Below are 18532 nucleotides of genomic sequence, written 5' to 3'. Positions count from 1 at the left end.
TTTGAATCCTGAGGTTTCATCGGCACATGCTACAAGCATGTGCTGCTGTTTTCATTGCTGCTGGTGTTTTTATAGTTGCTGATTTTGTCAAATTTTCTGGTGTTTTAGCTACCATATTGTGGTAATTAGTATTTATGATTCTATATCAATAACTTCTTTGAGAATGAAGTAGTAATTAAAGGAAAAGAAGGAGTGATATATGGGAATTATGATTTATGAGTTACATCAGTACAAACAACATTACCAAGGATTCTGTATGGTCTGGTATGGGAGGAGGTCCATGGAGGAGGTGACACTATGAGTTACCGCACTGGGTGACATCAACCCTAATGATGACATCAAACAGTATGGGGGCCTTCAGTATACTTATTTGATTCCAGAAGCCTTGAACAACTCTATTCCTTTTGCTCTAAGGGACAAAATTATGTTGTGGGTGTTCTCAATGGCTTTTATGAACCTAAAACTATACAGTCCCACAGTTGGAAAAATTGGGTTAAGAAGCAAGGGAATCTTTAGTGTTGGGTGCCGTCGAGTCAATTTTGACTCGTAGCAATCCCATGTGACAGAGCAGAATGGCCCCATAGGGTTTTCTAGGCCGTAATGTTTATGGGAAAGAGGCCTGATGGCGCGATGGTTAAGTGTTCAGCTGCTAAGTGAAAGGTTGGGGGTTCAAACCCACCAGCCCCTCTGCAGAAGAAGATATGGCAGTCTGTTTCCATAAAGATTACAGCCTTGGAAACCCTGTGGAGCAGTTGTATGCTGCCCTACAGGGCACTATGAATTGGAATCAACTCCACAGCAATGAGTCTGTTTTTTTTTTTAGTTTTAATCTTTACGGCAGCAGATTACCAGGTCTTTTTCCCATGGAGCCACTGGGTGGGTTCGAACTGCCACCCTTTCAGTTAGCAGCCAAGCACTTAACCATTGCACTACCAGGGCTCATTTATAGCAATATAAGAATAACAATTTCAAATCCCTTGAGGCCAGTGAAGAAACCACAAACCAGTACTGAAGTCATAAGGTTTTGCTATTCCTGCTATCATCTGTCAGTATGTTTAGACAGATGTTTCTAAAATACTGTAATAGCTATCAGAAAAAAGCAGCAGAAAAGTTCTGACAACAAAAATGCTGCTGAAAAGGAGGCTTACATACCTGAAGACCTGAAAGAGACTCTTCAAGACTTGGCACTGTTACTAATAACGATCCCTGTTTCCTTACATTATGGTTGATATATTCCCAGGCTCTACAACACATTAAAAACTGATGTTAGGTTACCAGAAACTGTAAACTTAAAAAAAAAAAAGAAAAAGAGTATGACAAAAGAAAATACAGCCCAGGTAATACCTTAAAAAATCCAGATGGGCAAAAAAGTTTGCCAGCAGGAAATAGGACTGTAGCAATATACTAGAAATCGGTTAGTTCTCCAGTTCCTGATGAGGTGTTGGCAAAATTGTGAGGTTACAGTATGGAAAAGATCAACACAACGGGATTCAGGTTACTCTAAAGTATTGTGTACAAGGCCAAAACTCAGTTTTCAGAACTGACAACAAATCAAAGCTGGATTAGCAGCTTTGTTGTTAGCTGCTGTCGAGTCGGCTGTAACTCATGGCTGCCTTATGTGTAAAAGAACGAAATGTTGCCCAGTCTGCACAATCTTCATGATCTTTGATATGTCTGAGTAAGATGTTGTGGCTACTGTGTCAAATCATCTTACTGAGGGTTTCCCTTGTTTTTGTTGACCCTGTACTTTACCAAGAAGCCTTGTTGGCGCAGTGGTTAAAGCTGCTAACTCAAAGATCAGCAGTTCGAACCCACCAGCCAGTCCACTGGAGAAAGATGTGGCAGTCTACTTCTGCAAAGATTTATAGCCTTGGAAACCCTATGGGGCAGTTCTACTCTGTGCTGTAGGGCTGCTATGAGTCAGAATTGCCTCGATGGCAATGGGTTTGCTACTTTACCAAACATGATGTCCTCTTCTAGCGATTGGTCTTTCCTGATGACATGACCAAAGTAAGTGAGCCGAAGTCTCACCACCCTTGTTTTTAAGGAGTCTTCTGGTTGTATTTCTTCTACAGCTGATTTGCTCCTTCTCCTGGCAGTCCACATTATAGTCAATATTCTTTACCAACACCATGATTTGAATACTCTACACCAATTCTTCTATCTTCCTTTTTCATTGTCCAGTTTTCATATGCATATGAGGTGATTGAAAAGATCATGGCTTGGGTAGACGTACCTTAATCATAAACGTGACGTCTTTGCTTTTAAAAACTTTAAAAAGGTTTTTGGCAGCAGATTTGACCAATGCAATATGTTATTTAATTTCTTGACCACTGCTTCCATGGATGTTGATTGTTGATCCAAGTAGAGTGAAACTGTTGACAACTTCAATTTTTTCTCCATTTATTATGATATTGTTTATTGGTCCAGTTGTGAGGAGTTTTGTTTTCTTCACATTCATGTGTAATTCATACTGAAGGCTGTAGTCTTTTACTTTCATCAGTGAGTGCTTCAAATTGTCTTTACATTCGGCAAGCAAGGTTGTGCCATCTGCATATCACAGGCTATTAATGAGTCTTCCCCCAATCCTGATGCTGTGTTCTTCATATAGTCTGTTACTCAGATTATTTGTTTGAATAAGATTGAGTAAGTTAAGGGGAAATGATACAACCCTGCCACACATCTTTAAGAATTTGAGCCACACAGTATCCGCTTTGAAAGACTGCCTCTTGATCCATGTACAGATTCTGCATGAGCACAAGTAAGTGTTCTGGAATTCCTATTGTTCGTAATGTTATCCACAATGTGTTATGATCTACATAGTCAGATGCCTTTGCATAATCAATAAAACACAAGTAAACGTGTTTCTGGTATTCTCTGCTTTCAACCAAGATCCATCTCACACCCGCAATGGTATCTCTTGTTCCACATCCTCTTCTGAATTCGGCTTGAACTTCTGGCAGTTCCCTGTTGATGTACATTTGCGGTCTTTTTTGAATTATCTTCAGCAGATTTTTGCTAGCATGTGATATTAATGACATTGTTCAATAATTTCTGCATTCTGTGTGACTTCCATTGTTTGGAATGGGCACAAATATAGATCTCTTCCAGTCGGTTGGTTAGGTAGCTATCTTGCAAATTTCTTGACAAGTGTTTCCAGCATTGCATTTGTTTGTTGAGGCATCTCAGTCGGTATTCCATCAATTCCTGGAACCTTGTTTTTTGTCAGTGCTTTCAGTGCAGCTTGAACTTCTTCTTTCAGCACCAGCGGTTCTTGATCATATGTTCCCTCCTGAAATGGCTGAACATCAACCAATTTCTTTTGGTACAATGACTCTGTGTATTCCTTCCATCTTCTTTTGATGCTTTCTGCGTCATTCAATTTTTTTGCCCATGGAATCCTTCAGTATTGCTTGAATTTTCTCTTCAGTTCTTTCAGCTTAAGAAATGCTGATTGTGTTCTTCCTTTTTTGGTTTTCTAATTCCAGGGCTTTGCACATTTCATTATAATGCTTTATCTTGTCTCCTCAAGCCACCCTTTGGAATCTTCTGTTTAGCTCTTTTACTTCATCATTTCTTCTGTTCACTTTAGCTACTCTGCACTTAAGAGAAAGTTCAGAGTCTCTTCTAATGTCCATTTTGGTCTTTTCCTTCTTTCCTCTCTTTTTAACAGCGTTTCACTTCTTCACGTATGATATCCTTGATATCTTCCCACAACTCTTCTTGTCTTTGGTCATTAGTGTTCAGTACATCAAATCTATTCTTGAGATAGTCTCTAAATTTTGGCGGGATGTATTCAAAGTCATACTTTGGCTCTCATGGACTTGTTTCAATTTTCTTCAGCTTTAATTTGAATCTGCATATGAGCAATTAGTGGTCTCTTTTGCAGTTGGCCCCTGGCTTTGTCTTGACTATATTGGGCTTCTCCATTGCCTTTTTCCACAGATGACAATCCTGTGTAATCCGCGTGTACAGTCATCGACTGTGTTGAAAAAAAGTATTTCCAATGAATAAGTTGTTGATCTTGCAGAATTCTATCATGTGATCTCCAGTGTCATTTCTATCACCAAGGCTGTATTTTCCAATTACTGATCCTTCGTCTTTGTTTCCAACTTTTGCATTCCAATCATTAGTAATTATTAATGCATCTTGACTGCACATTTGATCAATTTCAGACTGCAGTAGTTTGTAAAAATCTTAAATTTCTTCATCTTTGGCATTTGTGGTTGATGCATAAATTTGAATAATTGTCATATTAACTGGTCTTCCTTGTAGATGTATGGATATTATCCTATCACCGACAGCACTGTACTTCAGGATAGGTCTTGAAATGTTCTTTTTAACAATGCTATTAGTAATGCCCTTACTCTTCAGTATGTCACTCCTGGCATAGTAGACCACACCACTGTAGGATTCAAAATGGCCAATACCAGATCATTTCAACAAACTAACACTTAGAATATCGATCTTCAAGAGTTCCATTTAATTTCTGATGACTTCCAATTTTCCTTGATTCATACTTCATACATTCCAATAACTAATGGATGTTTGCAGCTATTACTTCTCATTTTGAGTTGTGCCAGATCAGCAAATGAAGGTCTTGAAGGTGCTATTCCAATCACATCATTAAGGTTTACTCTACTTTGAGGAGGCAGCTCTTCCCCAGTCATATTTTGAGCACCTCCCAACTTGAGGTGCTCATCTTCCAGGATTATACTGGACAATGTTCTGTTGTTATCCATAAGGCTCAGCAGCTAATGGCCCTTAAATCTCTTATGAATTGTGTCAAATTTGGTTCTATAGACAGGGACAGGGCTAAGACTGCTGCAGGTACAGGTGGGGAAGAGTCATGGAGAAAGGAAGATCACAGAAACTAGAAACCAAGCAAAGACTAACAATAAGCGAATAATATATAGATAAGGAGTCCCTAGGTGGTGCAAATGGTTAATGTTTGGAGTCAAAAAGTTGAAGGTTTGAGTCTACCCAGAGGCACCTCAGAAGAAAGGCCTGGTGATCTATTTCTGAAAATCAGCCATTGAAAATCCTGTAGAGCACAGTTCTACTCTGACACACACAGGGTTGCCATGAGTTGGAATTAACTCCATTGCAACTGGTTTTATGTAGATTAGATCTTTAAAAATAACATCAAGAGTAAAATCATACTTTATTTGGCTGCCAGTAACATTCATTGGAAAGGCTTCCAGTACAACATGGCACTTGAAAAGGTTAGTGGCATAAGCCAGCTTCAATGCAAGATGGAATACTGTGTGCATATGTGTGTCAGAGGGCAGTGTTTGTTTGACCAATTGTTTAACCTTCAGTGTAGACATGAACTGGATTTCTATCCTGTGTATGAGTCTTGATAGTACACTCCACCACTAAGGAGCAATGGTCAAGCAAAGCAGGGATATACATCCCTTGCAATGGGCAGGTGGGCAGAAGTATCATTTGTACATATTTTAGTTATAGAAATAGCTATTAGGTTTAGCAAATTCTGGAGTTCATTAGGTAAAATAGTAGAGATGCTCTTTTTCTCAGGCTAGATCTAAAATCATGTAGCAGTGTTTGATAATAAATACCACTGTTTGGGTTAGGGCTATTTGTTATTTTGATGTGATATCCAAAAATGACATGTTTACAAGTTTATTTAATATGAAGGAGCTCATTATATTGCATGGTTGGGTATGGCTCTCAACATAGCATTTTGCTTTTGGTGAATGGTCACTATAGCAGTTGTATTCATTTTACCTACTGAAAAACTCCACAGAAGCAACTTTTAAACTAAAAATTGCTCTACAGATCTAGGATGTTACCCTTTAATAGTATCCAACTTATTCTGAAGTCTGAGCCTTTTCTGAGTATACAGAGGTTTTTTCTTATGCTAACTCCTACAGCTATATCATTCCAGTTGTCCTGAGATTCTGATTTAGATTACAAGTCTTCGGAGATTAAGTGCTATGCCATCTATTCTCTCTGCAGTATAGAATTAATATAGGTAAATGATAAGTTTTATCAGAATGATTCCAATATCAGAATGCCTTACTATGACTTTTAACATTACTCCTGTATACTGTCATTCATAATGAAGATAATAAATTAACCACGAGAGGCTGTAACTTATCTATTTTTAGAATTCATTGCACTAGACTGTTGGGAGAATTTACTGAACTAACACATATGGCTAATACCTATTCAGTGAATTATGTAGTCTCTGAATGATGTACCAGGAAAGTTTTAAAAACAACCCAAACATGCAGTATTTCCAGTATCAAGTTCACCAATAGCTTTCATCATTCTTCAGCATTCAAATCTTTCTATAATGAATCTCCAAAAAGTTTAATGTGTTTTTCCCTTTCAACTTCTTATATAGAGGCAGTCCCCACATTACGAACAAGAACAGTTCCTAAGTCTGTCATTAAGTTGAATTTGTAGGTAAGTCGGAACAAGTACATAAGGTTCTTACATAGCGTCAGTTAGTCAGATGTTTGTCTTAGTCTACAGTACATATTTTACATTCCTATGCATATAAAATACTTAAACACTTCTAAACCCTACAGTGTTTTCACGAGCTTCACAAAGTAGTGCATGCATTTGTTATTACGAACCATTGTATTTAGCTCAAATTTTTAATGCAATAGGCTTTATGGCAGTCTGTTCTTCAGTACAAGTTATCCGTAAATTGGATGTTTAGAACCCAGGAACTGCCTATAATATAAACCTAGTAATATTTCATTCTCTAACAATTACATAATAGTTTGGCTACCTGTCATTAACTTAAAAAAACAAAAGGCTAATTATACTTTGTCCACTGCAAATTATGCTTAAAGAGGGCACTATGATTAAAACAACTTTGTTCATGCTGTGTTGCTGATCTTTAGTCTGTGACCAAAAAACATCATCCCATTCTGGTTGAGAGTTGACAATATAATTAGCTTCCTATTGAGCTAGTTTCTTTTTAAACTATTTAAATTGTTAATTTCATAGTGACCTTAACCTAGTAGTAACAGGAGTGAGTATGTGTGGTTTGTGTGAGAAAGAATGTGGAAGGTGAAGGGGTGACAAGATAAAGAGGATAAGGCATTCAGGATTCCATTCAGTGCATTAACTGCTATGGTATGTGATTATGTGTGTTTTTTATTTCCTGTAGTGGAAGCATTACTGATGCACTAATCCAAATATATTACTATAATTCCCTTTCACACATATGGGAAGGAGCTTTCCTACACCTGAAGTACACACGTGCCACGAGGATAAGTAAGAAATCAGCAGTCCTAACTGGCCAGAAAATCAGCATCACAGACAACAGACTACAGGAATTTTCAAATTAGAGGAGACTATAGGTCCTGATGGAGCCCTTTTGGTGCAGTGGTTAAATGCTACGACTGCTAACCAAAAGCTGGCAGTTCAAATCCACCAGTCACTCTTGGGAAACCCTATGGGGCAGTTCTACTCTGTCCTGTAGGGTCCCTATGGGTTGGAATCAACGCAACGGCAACAGGTTTTATAGGTCCTGATGGGTCACAAAGCATTAAATTGTGGCAGGGAAGTCAGAAAAGTGATCATAGATTTGCTAGTTTTTCCACTACTTCAATAGTGGAATAAACTCCAGGAACCTATAAATACCACCTCAAGAACATTTTTAAAGTTCAATAATTAATACTGCTTTCCAAGATAATATTCTTATATCCTGTTTTATATTCACTTACACCCAAAAAAACGAAACCCACTGCCATCGAGTCAATTCCGACTCATAGTGACCCTACAGGACTGAGTAGAACTGTCCTATAAGGTTTCCAAGTCTGTAAATCTTTATTGAAGCAGACTGCCACATCTGTCTCCAATGGAGTGGCTGGGAGGTTCTAACCACTGACCTTTCAGTTAGCAGCTAAGCTCTTTAACCACTGTGCCACCAGGGCTCCTTTATATTCATTTATAAGCATTAGTTAAACCTCATCATTTTGTGACAGGATAGCAATAAGACGTGTTATTTTATAGAAAAGAAAACCGAGGCAGAAAAGAAGTGTAAGGGCCCACTGGAAATTGGTATCTTATACATTCCTGACTGCTAAGCAAATGTGTGGGTCACAAAATCATTTCATTTCTGCCCCAAATTAGATGTAACATTTTATAAAGTTGGACAATCAAATTTTGTTCTTTATTTGGTTAGCGTATAACACTTTTCCTTATTAATATAATCTCATTGTTGAGGTCGTTCTTTAAAAGTTTAATATAAAATCATTTCTATTATACCAATCCTTTTTCATACCTTGCTGGATACATTTTAATGATAGTAAGTTTCTTGTTTGAATAAATAACGTACCTGGTCTGTTCTGCCTCATTAAGAAAATATTCAAAGACATTATTCATTATAACAACATCAGCATTTTGCAGAAGTGAACCCTGGGTACAGATGTCTGCATGAAGCACCTAAGGAAGAATGAATTCACATAAGAGAACAAGGATACTACATCATACAATCACATGAGAAATATTTATTGGTTCACTGATGTCACTGAGGCAATATGAGAGGGTAACACTTCTTAAAAAGGAAAAAAGAATAGTGTATTTAATACTACTGCCTATGGAAGATACTTAACATCTAAAAAAAACCCAGAAACTTGTAAAAATTTGTTTTACATGGAATTACTTATTTAGTCATAATTATGTTCTTTGATTCTTGGTTCATAGTTTTTTCTATTATATTGCCAGTTCTAAGAGTCAAAGGTTTACCAGTTCAAATTCTGGTTCCGCTACCAACTATCTTTGTACTCTCAGGTAGCCATTTATTTACGTTTTCTCTGAGACTTAGTTTCCTCATTAATAAAATGAGATCTTGTCTGTCCTGAATCACAGAGTCAAATGGACCACGTAAAAATATAAAAGTAACTTATAAAGTGTTAATATGTTAATTGGCCGTGTCCAACTCTTCTTCTAAAATTCACTTCAGTGTATTATCTACACAAAAAAGTAAACAAAACGATTAAAAAATATATACCTTAAAAATTAACTTAGGCTACATTCAATGTCTTACAGACCATACGCATGGTAACATGAGGAAACATTTATTTGCTCAAGAGCAAAGCAAACAACTTTTATTTTATAAAGGAGAAGAAAAAAAAACTACTTTGTATCATATAATTTCTTTTAAATGAACACTTGGTCTTAATTATGCAATATTTAGAATGATATGGGATCTAAGTTTTTTAAATTTTCTAAGTAATAAGAATACTAAAAGTGAATTAAGTTGCCCTAGTTTCTGAAAAAGCAGCTTTCACAACATTGCTCCCCAATACACAGAAAGAAGTCAGTTAATTACTTCAAACTTTCCAAGCATCCAGGTTAGATCTGAAATTGGTATGTAAATTAACCTACTGATAGACCTCAGCTCTCACACAGTTCCCCCTTTTTCCTTTCCCATCTCTGTTCACCCTTGTCTCCCCACCACCACAGACCGTGTAAAAAAGAATCAGGTAGATCGATTAATTATGGCAGCCAACAGAGGTGCTTTGGAGGTCCCAAATAAAAAATCAGGGAATGGCTCTGGGCAAATTCTTGAATGCTGACAGTGCAGAGGCCACAAGACAACCAAAACCAATGCAACCAATATTTAACGGGCACCTCCTCTGCATAAGATACTATGCAGGGAGATATACCATGATGAATGTGACACAAGATCTACTCTCAAATACACTATAATCTAATAGTGAGATAAAACACCTATGATAATAACTACAGAAGTGCCATTGAAGGAATAAACACCAGGGATATGAATGAGGTAACAGGGGTTTTTAAGAAGAAGGTATAAGTCCACAGGGATAAAGAGAATGGGAGAAGAAACAAAATGTAAAAATTATAAGTTAGAAAAAAAGGGGTAGTAAGGAATTTAGGAAACCTGAGAAAATTGGTTTCTAAGGTAAAAATATGGAAAGCTGAGACACAAAAGGCTCATAATTGGTGGCACCAGGTATCTCTGGGTGAAGAGGTAGGGAGAAATGCTAAAATAAGGAGATTTGGTTCCAAGTCAGTTGAAGAAAGAGTCAGATCCCTATATACCCTTTTATTACTCAGGTAAAAGAATAGAGATTTATTCTCTGGAAGGGTAAAACAGAAGGTCTATGGACCAGGAGCTACTAGGCCCAGTTGAAGGCAAGGGTAATGTACTGAAAACAGGGAATGAAAGAAACGTATGCACACTGCATGCTGAGAAGCCCCACCTCCCCAACAATCTTCCTCCACCACTAGGTTCTCAGGTAGTTGCTAGCCATTTAGTTAGCAGATTGGACAGATTTCCTCTGGGCAATGAGACCAGCCCAAGAGAAAAGATTTAAAGATACTACATTGGATATACCCCAACTAAAGAATTACCCAAATAAGACCACTCAACAGTGAAGCCCACAGTCAACAATCCTCACTCAGATGCTCAGAACTTCAATCAGCTTTTTTGTTTTCCACTCTTAGGCATGAGCAGACAATCAAAGATTCCTAGACTTCTGAGGAAAATTGTGTTAACAATAAACACCCAACAACAACAAATGCAGAGTGAGACTTGAATGCTAGTTGGATTTCAACAGGTGCTATCAAAAAGAATCCTAGAATCCCTATCTGATGATCTTAGAGCCCCCATATCAATGTTTGTCTATAGCTTCAAGGAAGGAAATTGTTAAGGTTGCCAATAGCCATAGGACGGTGTAAAAAAGCTTCTTTTTTTTAGATACTTAATATTTCTCTAGATTGCCATTAGAAGCATAGGATCATTAGTGAAACAATAAGGATTACCCCATTACTCACCTCCCCCAAAAATTTCTTTCCCTTTTTTCGGTTATTTTTCCCCTAAAATACAGGTGTTATAGATTGAACTGTGTCCCCCGCAAAATGTACATCAACTTGGCTAGGGCATGATTCCCAGTACTGTGTAACTGCCCACCATTTTGTCATCTGATACGATTTTTTTTTCCTATGTGCTGTAAATCCTACCTCTATGATGTTAATGAGGTAGGATTAGAGGCAGTTATATTAATGAGGCAGGACAGAATCTACCAGATTAGGTTGTATCTTGAGTCAATCTCTTTTGAGATATAAAAGAGAGAAACAAGCAGAGAGACAGGAGGATTTCATGCCACCAAGAATGAAGAACCAGGAGGGGAGCGCGTCCTTTGAACTGAGGGTCTCTGCACTGAGAAGCTCCTAGCCCAAGGGAAGACTGAAGATAAGGACCCTCCTCCAGAGCTAACAGAGGGAGAAAGCCTTTGCCTGGAGCTGGAACCTGAATTCGGACTTACAGCCTCCTAGACTGAGAGAGAATAAATTCGTTTGTTACAGCCATCCACTTGTGGTATTTCTGTTACAGCAGCCTGAAATAACTAAGACAAGAGAAAAAGAGAAAATCTCTGTGGTATCCTAATCCAGGGCATCATTGCCCCATGAACTATTGTTCTGCGGCATTTACAATTCCTCCTGAAACCTCAGGAAAAGAAGATAAAAAATGGTGAGCATTACTTAACCCTTTTTCTTACTTTCAACATACAAAGTTTAATTAAATACATTTTTACCAACATGTAGGGATTAAAAATTGTTGCTACGAAAACTATAGCTGATATGAAGAAAATTAAGAAAAAAATCTATTTTCTAATAAAATTAGAGAGGAAGAGAAATATGTGAATGGGATATAATTACAATAATCCATCTTTACTAATGCTTTACGATATTAAGTGAACTCAATTGTTTCTATACAACAGTAACCAAGAATGTGTTAGAAAAGATTTTCAATTCCAATGTAGAAGAGATTTGGCTAAAGTTATGCTATACAACAGATAGAATACATGTTAAAAGTATACCTTTACTCTGTCAGTGAACTGGTATTTTTTTATGACCATTTCCTGCAACTGGCAAAAATCTTCATTCATTTCTACTCCATATAGTTGCAATGCTGAACTGTAAAGATAACCCTAAAATATGAAGATACATTATGATGCGAATGAATTACCTCTTAATTGAGTTTATTTCTACTTGAAATTTAAAAAGTATAATTCAATACAGTAAAAATAAAATGAAAGATAAATAAAATCTCATAGTTTCTGTAAAACTTATAACTCAGAAAACTTAAAGACTCTTACAGATGAAGGCCTTGATATACAGTTTATTCATTTCCATTGTATAAAAGTAGTTATATTTTTAAAAACTGGTTTCTTATTTTTCTGGTAAATCTATGCATTCAACGAAGTTGAAAATGAGAAAAATGGTCACATATAGATTTTTTTTTTGTAATTTCTTGGGAAGTTACATCAGGGGGAAAGACAAAAGGAATTAACCTGTGGGAAATAGAATGGAAAATTATGCATAGTCTGACACTAGAGGAAGGTAGCCTGAGGTGTGCACTGGGTGGCTTAGGGAAGTCAGCCCAGTGCCCGGAAATCTGTCAAAGATAACTAACAATTAGTTAACAAGGATAATCAAGAACTGACTATATATTGTTATCTACCTATTTCTGGTTAAAATAACAAAATAATAACTTGGAAGGAAAGAAAAGGTCAAATCATTTCCTACAGATTTTTGATCAGTTTGTGTCTATGTGAAAACCAAATTTGTATCTGTTGCTCATCATGGATTTTTAGAATATATTCAACAGTGCATATGTAGATATTACAAATTTTTGTTGATTCAATCAGTGACCTAATATATAGAAAATGACAATATATTCAAATTTATCAATGCTGCCATCATACCTGCATATCCACAATTATTTTAGTTTTACTCTTTTCTAACTAAAATCAGAAAACAGAGAAGAGTGGACAAAATACAGAAAATAAGCAAAATCTCCAGTGTTCTCCAAATAAACACTAATTGGTATTTTCTATTAAAGCTATCTTTCATAGTTATAGAAGTTTGCACAGTAAAAAATTTATTAAGCATTAAAGAGTTAACTGTTTCTGTTTAGAGAAGGCAATGATGCTGGAGACTGACGGTCCCTGTTTCTGGCATGAGCCTCTACTGCTGGTGGCCACATGTTTTAACTAGTTTGCTAATGACAACCAGAAACCATATTTTAGTTTTTTGATAAAGAACATTAGAAATGCTGATGATCTGAATTAAAGGGAGAAAAAAATCCCACACTAAAGTGATGTTTCAGAAACATCTACATTCAAACTTTGGGTCACAGAAATTTGGAGCAAGATGTGTCCTTGGATATCACTTAGTTTGCTCATTTACAGGTAAGGAACTTGAGACCCAGAGGTGTTAAGTGACTTGCATATGGTTATACAGTGATTTCCTATGTCAGCTATATTTGTAGTTTTATAAGAGCTTTCTCTTATCAACGGATCCCTGGTGGTACAGTGGTTGAAGTGCTTGGCTGCTAACCAAAAGGTTGGAGGTTCAAACCCACAGCCAGTCTGTGGCGGAAAGATGTGGCAGTCTGCTTCCGTAAAGATTTACAGCCTTGGAAACCCTGTGGGGCAGTTCTACTCTGTCCTATGAGTCAGAATTGACTCGACAATGACAGCGCGTTTGGTTTTTTCGAGTTTTCTCTTATCAAAGCTCAGCATAAGCTACTTAGTACAGTACAAAGAAAGAGAAGTTAGAAGGGCAGTAAAAAAAACAAAAAACAAACCCACTGCCGTTAAGTCGATTCCGACTCATAGCAACTCTCTAGGACAGAGTAGAATTGCCCCACAGGGTTTCCAAGAAGCAGCTGGTGGATTTGAACTGCCGATCTTTGGGTTAGCAGTCTGAGCTCTTAATCACTGCACCACCGGGGCTCCAGAAGGGTAGTAGTGACTGACAAAAACAGCAAAGTGATAACACGTGCTTCTGTTTTGCTCTTATTTCTTCATTTGGGTTACAGAGATAAACTAGTAAAGTAAATTAGACAGCTGGTCTTTGAAAGACCAAATTCAATTATTACTATTAAATAGAACTTACGTGCCTGCCTATGCTAAACTATTTTACCCTTATTATTCTGTTACTCTAATAAATAAAGCCAATCTGTCACCTTGGATGGTGGCAGGCAAAGCTGCTGCTAGCAGAAGAAAGTATTTTTCAAATGCTGAGTATGTTCGCAAGCCGGACTTTACCCCATAAAGGACTGCGCCAAGCCTGGAGCCAACGTCAACCAAGACCTTTCCCGACAGATCAGGGAGTACATGATGATAAATGAACTTCAATTCCGTGAGGGAGAAGGAATGAGAAATAAATCCTGGAGAATCAGAACAGAATGAACATCAAGTTTTGCTTAGGTATTAATAATTCCATCCTGTACTTCTAATTCTTTCACCTATATTTATAATTTTCATGTTTTTTTCCTTAATCAATGACAGCCACCCATAGGTTATTTAGAAAAAAAAATTAATATGATAATTTCCTACTCATTCATTCTGGGCTGTATTAGAGAAGAACAAATATTAAGTCTCTGACATCTACAAGGCCTCTAGAGAACAGGTACCTAGATGTCCATCCCTACCCCTAAGCCCCTCTTTTCCTTCTTGCTGCTGCTTGGGATGTCTTTCGTTTTATCCTTCTTCTCCCTATGACCTGCTGCTCCCTCGAACTGCTTCTTAACTGTCACACCACCTGGCTTTCTCACCTTACTCCGGAGCCAACCTCAGAATCACATTGTACTGCTGTGCAGACTGTAGATAATCAAATGAAAAACCATCACTGGAGTTGTGCAATGTGGCAGCCCTGACCAACCTAGAACATGTTCTGGAGTGCAGGAGAGGGTGGTATGGAAGGAGATAAAGATACCATGAAGATGCTCTTCTTTCCCTTTGTTTAATTGCCACTTGTAGCCTCCTAGTTCATCTTCTCATCCCAGTTTCTGTGATAAAATATGTGGGATAGCCTGAATCTGGTTTTCCTCTGATATGGTGGTAACCCAAACTCTTTCTATATTATGTTCTACATAATATAATGGTCAGGAAGGGGAGGAACCTTAGCCATAACTAATAGATGGTGGCAAAGAAAATAGAATCAGATAGGCCAATCCCTTGGAAGAGAGCAAAGGATGTGACTAGGCCTCCAAAGTAACTCTTGGGAGGTAGGCTTTGACCACCATAGCCCTTATCTCCCCAGGATCTTCTATCCTCACTTACCCCTGAGCCATAGAGTCACCATTAGCGTCCTATAGCTAGATAAGCCCCTGGTCACACAGGGAGGGAGAGTTCCACATGGTGATAGTTTTTCAGATTGGTTATAGTCATCTAGCCTGGCCTGGGTAACCAGTCACTATTTACAATCTGATTTTTATGGGAAGATACACCCTAATATTCAAAAGTTTATTTGTGAAACATGACTTTTGTATAAATTCAGATCTGTTTGATATGGTGTTACAGTTATAATCCATTTTTAGTTTCCCCTCTATTATTCTCGTCCAGGTCCTCTTCTACTCTGTGAATTTTAACTACCTAAAATAGAAATCACATGTATCATCTAAAAATAAAATCTTAAACCAGTAAATCAGGGAAGTTTAATCTCAAATTATAATATCAGCACAATTAATTTATGAAATGTTAGTAACATACTCCCAAATTTGGCACTATTTGTCCTTTGAGAGTGACATCTAAGATCAGTAACGTAAGGGCAAGATCACTTACCTGGAGGGGCAGCCCACTCCCAGCACTAATTCTCACTCTAAGTAAGCAGCGTGACTGAAATAGCATGTCTAAAGCAACAGCCTAGACAATCATCTTCAGTTTGAACAAGCAATGTGTTAACAGAAGAGTTAACATATTAGTAGCATGGACTCAGTCTAGTTTCCTGTTTTAGACACAGGTGCTACATCCGAAGGGCAGGAGACACAAGGAATTATCTGTCACTAGAGTTGTTCCCTCTTATGGACCAGGAATGCTTCACTGGGTTGAATCATGGCCTGGATAAACCGTTTCTCGAGATCATCTATCTTTGTCCTCTGAGTCTGTGCTCACCCAACAATATCTGATTATCATCTGACTTCTCAAGTAGATAGTTTTATATGGAGAATGTTTCAGCCTTCTTGGAAGCTGTATTTTACATTGTAAATAAATCTGCATTTACCCGTTGCCTTTGAGTCGACTGACTCATAGCGACCTTAAAGGACAGAGTAGAACTGCCCCATAGGGTTTTCAAGAAGTAACTGGTGAATCTGAACTGCCAATCTTTTGGTTAGCAGCCTCTCTCTTAACCACTGTGCCACCAGGGCTCCAAATCCGCATTATGGTTTATATATATATCAATCTCTTATGAGTTTGGAAAGTATGAGTTGGTTCCCTTGTATTGACTCACCTCTGTTAATTTCTGGGCTTGAAAAGTCACGGTTGATTTAATAGTTTCTGGATGTGAAAAGCAGACATGCTCTCCTGGGAGACCTTAGCCTCCCTAGACAATATTTCTATTTAATCTCACTAACTGCGATATTTGGCAATGGCTATGCTGCACATTGGAGCCCTGGTGGCATAGTGGTTAAGAGCTACGGCTGCTAACCAAAAGATCAGCAGTTCGAATCTACCAGCCACTCCTCGGAAACCGTATACAGCAATTCCACTCTGTACTATAGGGTTGCTATGAGTCGGAATCAATTCAATGGCAACAAGTTTGGTTTGGTATGCTGCACGTCGGAATTTTTGCTTTCAAAAAACATCGAATGACTTGGTCAAGAATTTGCATACACATGACATGTAAGGAAGAATACATTTACAGTTATCAGATTTGCTTGAATGCCTACCTAAAGGTGCCGTTTGGTGTGAGCCACACACCATGCAGTAGTTTCTGCTCATTCTTCCTTCTTCACATAATGAATCAATAAAGTCTTCATCATAAAGGAATGCATCAAAGTGAACTGTGGGTTCTGGCTGTTGCTGTATCTGGTGGAGAGAAGAATAACATCAAAAGAACAAAGTACAAAGCAGTCTTTTTTTATTTCTAAATAAGGCAAAACATCAGTGGTTCATATGCTAAAATTCTGGAAGCAACAAAAAACATGGAAAGACAAGTTTTGCTTATTCAAGTCGGTAACTCTGCTTCTCTTACGTTTTCTTTCTGAGATCCTAGCAAGTTTTTATTTGACCTGAAATGATGTAAAACACAGCTATGAGAAATATATAACATTTTATCTGAAAGGGGCATTAGAGATTATTTGCCCATCCTAAGTAGTATATATATTTTTGGATAATATTTTATTGTGCTTCTGGTGAAAGCTTACACAGCAAATGAGGTTCCCATTTAACAATTACTACACAGATTATTCAGTGGCATTGGTTACGTTTTTCACAATGTGTCAACTTCTCGTTAATTCCATTCTGGATGTTTCATTTCCAGTAATCTGGTTTCCCTGTCTGCATTTGGTCTTACAGATGATTTTTTTAAAGATGCACAGTACTCACTGGTAATATTCTTTATTTTATGAGCCAATCTGTTATTTAGCTAATACCTGGTAGCTCAGTGGTTAACTGTACACCTGCCAACTATAAAAGGATGGCAGTTTGACTCCACCAGCTGCTCCTTGGAAAACCTAGGGGGCAGTTCTAATCTGTCCTACAGGGTCACTATGAGTGGGAATCGACTTGACGGCAGTGGGTTTAAGTAGTGTATTTTAAAGACAAGGAAACTGATACCCAGAGAGATTTCACCAAAGAAATAATACTAGCTAGTAAAAGGAGAAGAGATGAAACTGATACCAGATCTGAGCCTGACTTAACCATTAAAATACTTAGCTAGCAATCTTTGCCCAGAAGGCAAAGTTTTCAAATAATAAAAATGTTACTGAAACTTCTCTTATAAATAGTAGCTCTTTATTAATACTGATAGTACATGATATAATAGCAAGTGCCTACAAAGAAGAAAATGTCTGATTCATTTTGTCTTAACTTTAACAAAGACTCAAGCTATCTTTCTGGATAACCACAAAATTATATCTACATTTACCAAAATAATTTATATTACAAGCATTTAAAAATCAGGTATGAACATATGCAAATACCAGAAGGAAACTGAAGAAGATAAAACAGTTTAACATGTTAGTATGGGAGAATGTGGGTCAACTATTAACATGCAATAAATACTTTTTCCCTCATTTTACACATTGTGGCATATCATAATAATAATATAATTTTATTATTAACATCCAAACTGCATTACAAATGTTTCTCTCAATTTTCATTTTGCCCATTATTTTTCTCCTTTGAGAATCCACTCTAAATGACTGGATGTTTACTAAGATTTGTAAGGAGGCTGGGTGGCAAAGTGGTTAAGAGCTCAGCTGCTAACCTAAAGGTTGGTGGTTCAAACTTACCAGCTGCTCCATAGGAGAAAAAATGTGGCAGTTTGCTTCCATAAAGATTACAGCTTTGGAAACCCTATGGGGCAGTTCTATTCTGTCCTATAGGGTTGCTATGAGTTGGAATTGACTTGATGGCAATGGGTTTCTACTAAGATTCATTGTGTTCACAAAGTAAAAAGACTATTAAAAATGTACAGATTTAAAGAAGACATTCAAATGGCCAACAGACACATGAGGAAATGCTCGCGATCACTAGCCATTAGAGAAATGCAAATTAAAACCACA

General features: G+C 37.4%; 1 protein-coding gene across 1 annotated transcript in view; it reads right to left on the bottom strand.

Moving 5' to 3' along the window:
* The window catches only part of LOC101357373 (uncharacterized), a 43921-nt gene that overhangs the window by 2189 nt on the left and 23200 nt on the right, over nt 1–18532 (bottom strand). The window contains exons 3-7 of the mRNA XM_004376519.2: nt 16694–16832; nt 14070–14191; nt 11835–11945; nt 8321–8427; nt 1153–1243 (exon numbers count right to left, since the gene is read on the bottom strand). Of these exons, the coding sequence (XP_004376576.2) occupies nt 1153–1243; nt 8321–8427; nt 11835–11945; nt 14070–14191; nt 16694–16832 (570 nt within the window). The remainder of the gene's footprint in view (nt 1–1152; nt 1244–8320; nt 8428–11834; nt 11946–14069; nt 14192–16693; nt 16833–18532) is intronic.

This window comes from Trichechus manatus, unplaced genomic scaffold (genome assembly GCF_000243295.1).
Source record: "Trichechus manatus latirostris isolate Lorelei unplaced genomic scaffold, TriManLat1.0 scaffold00043, whole genome shotgun sequence".
Taxonomy (NCBI): domain Eukaryota; kingdom Metazoa; phylum Chordata; class Mammalia; order Sirenia; family Trichechidae; genus Trichechus; species Trichechus manatus.
This window is presented reverse-complemented; position numbering and strand designations above follow the sequence as displayed.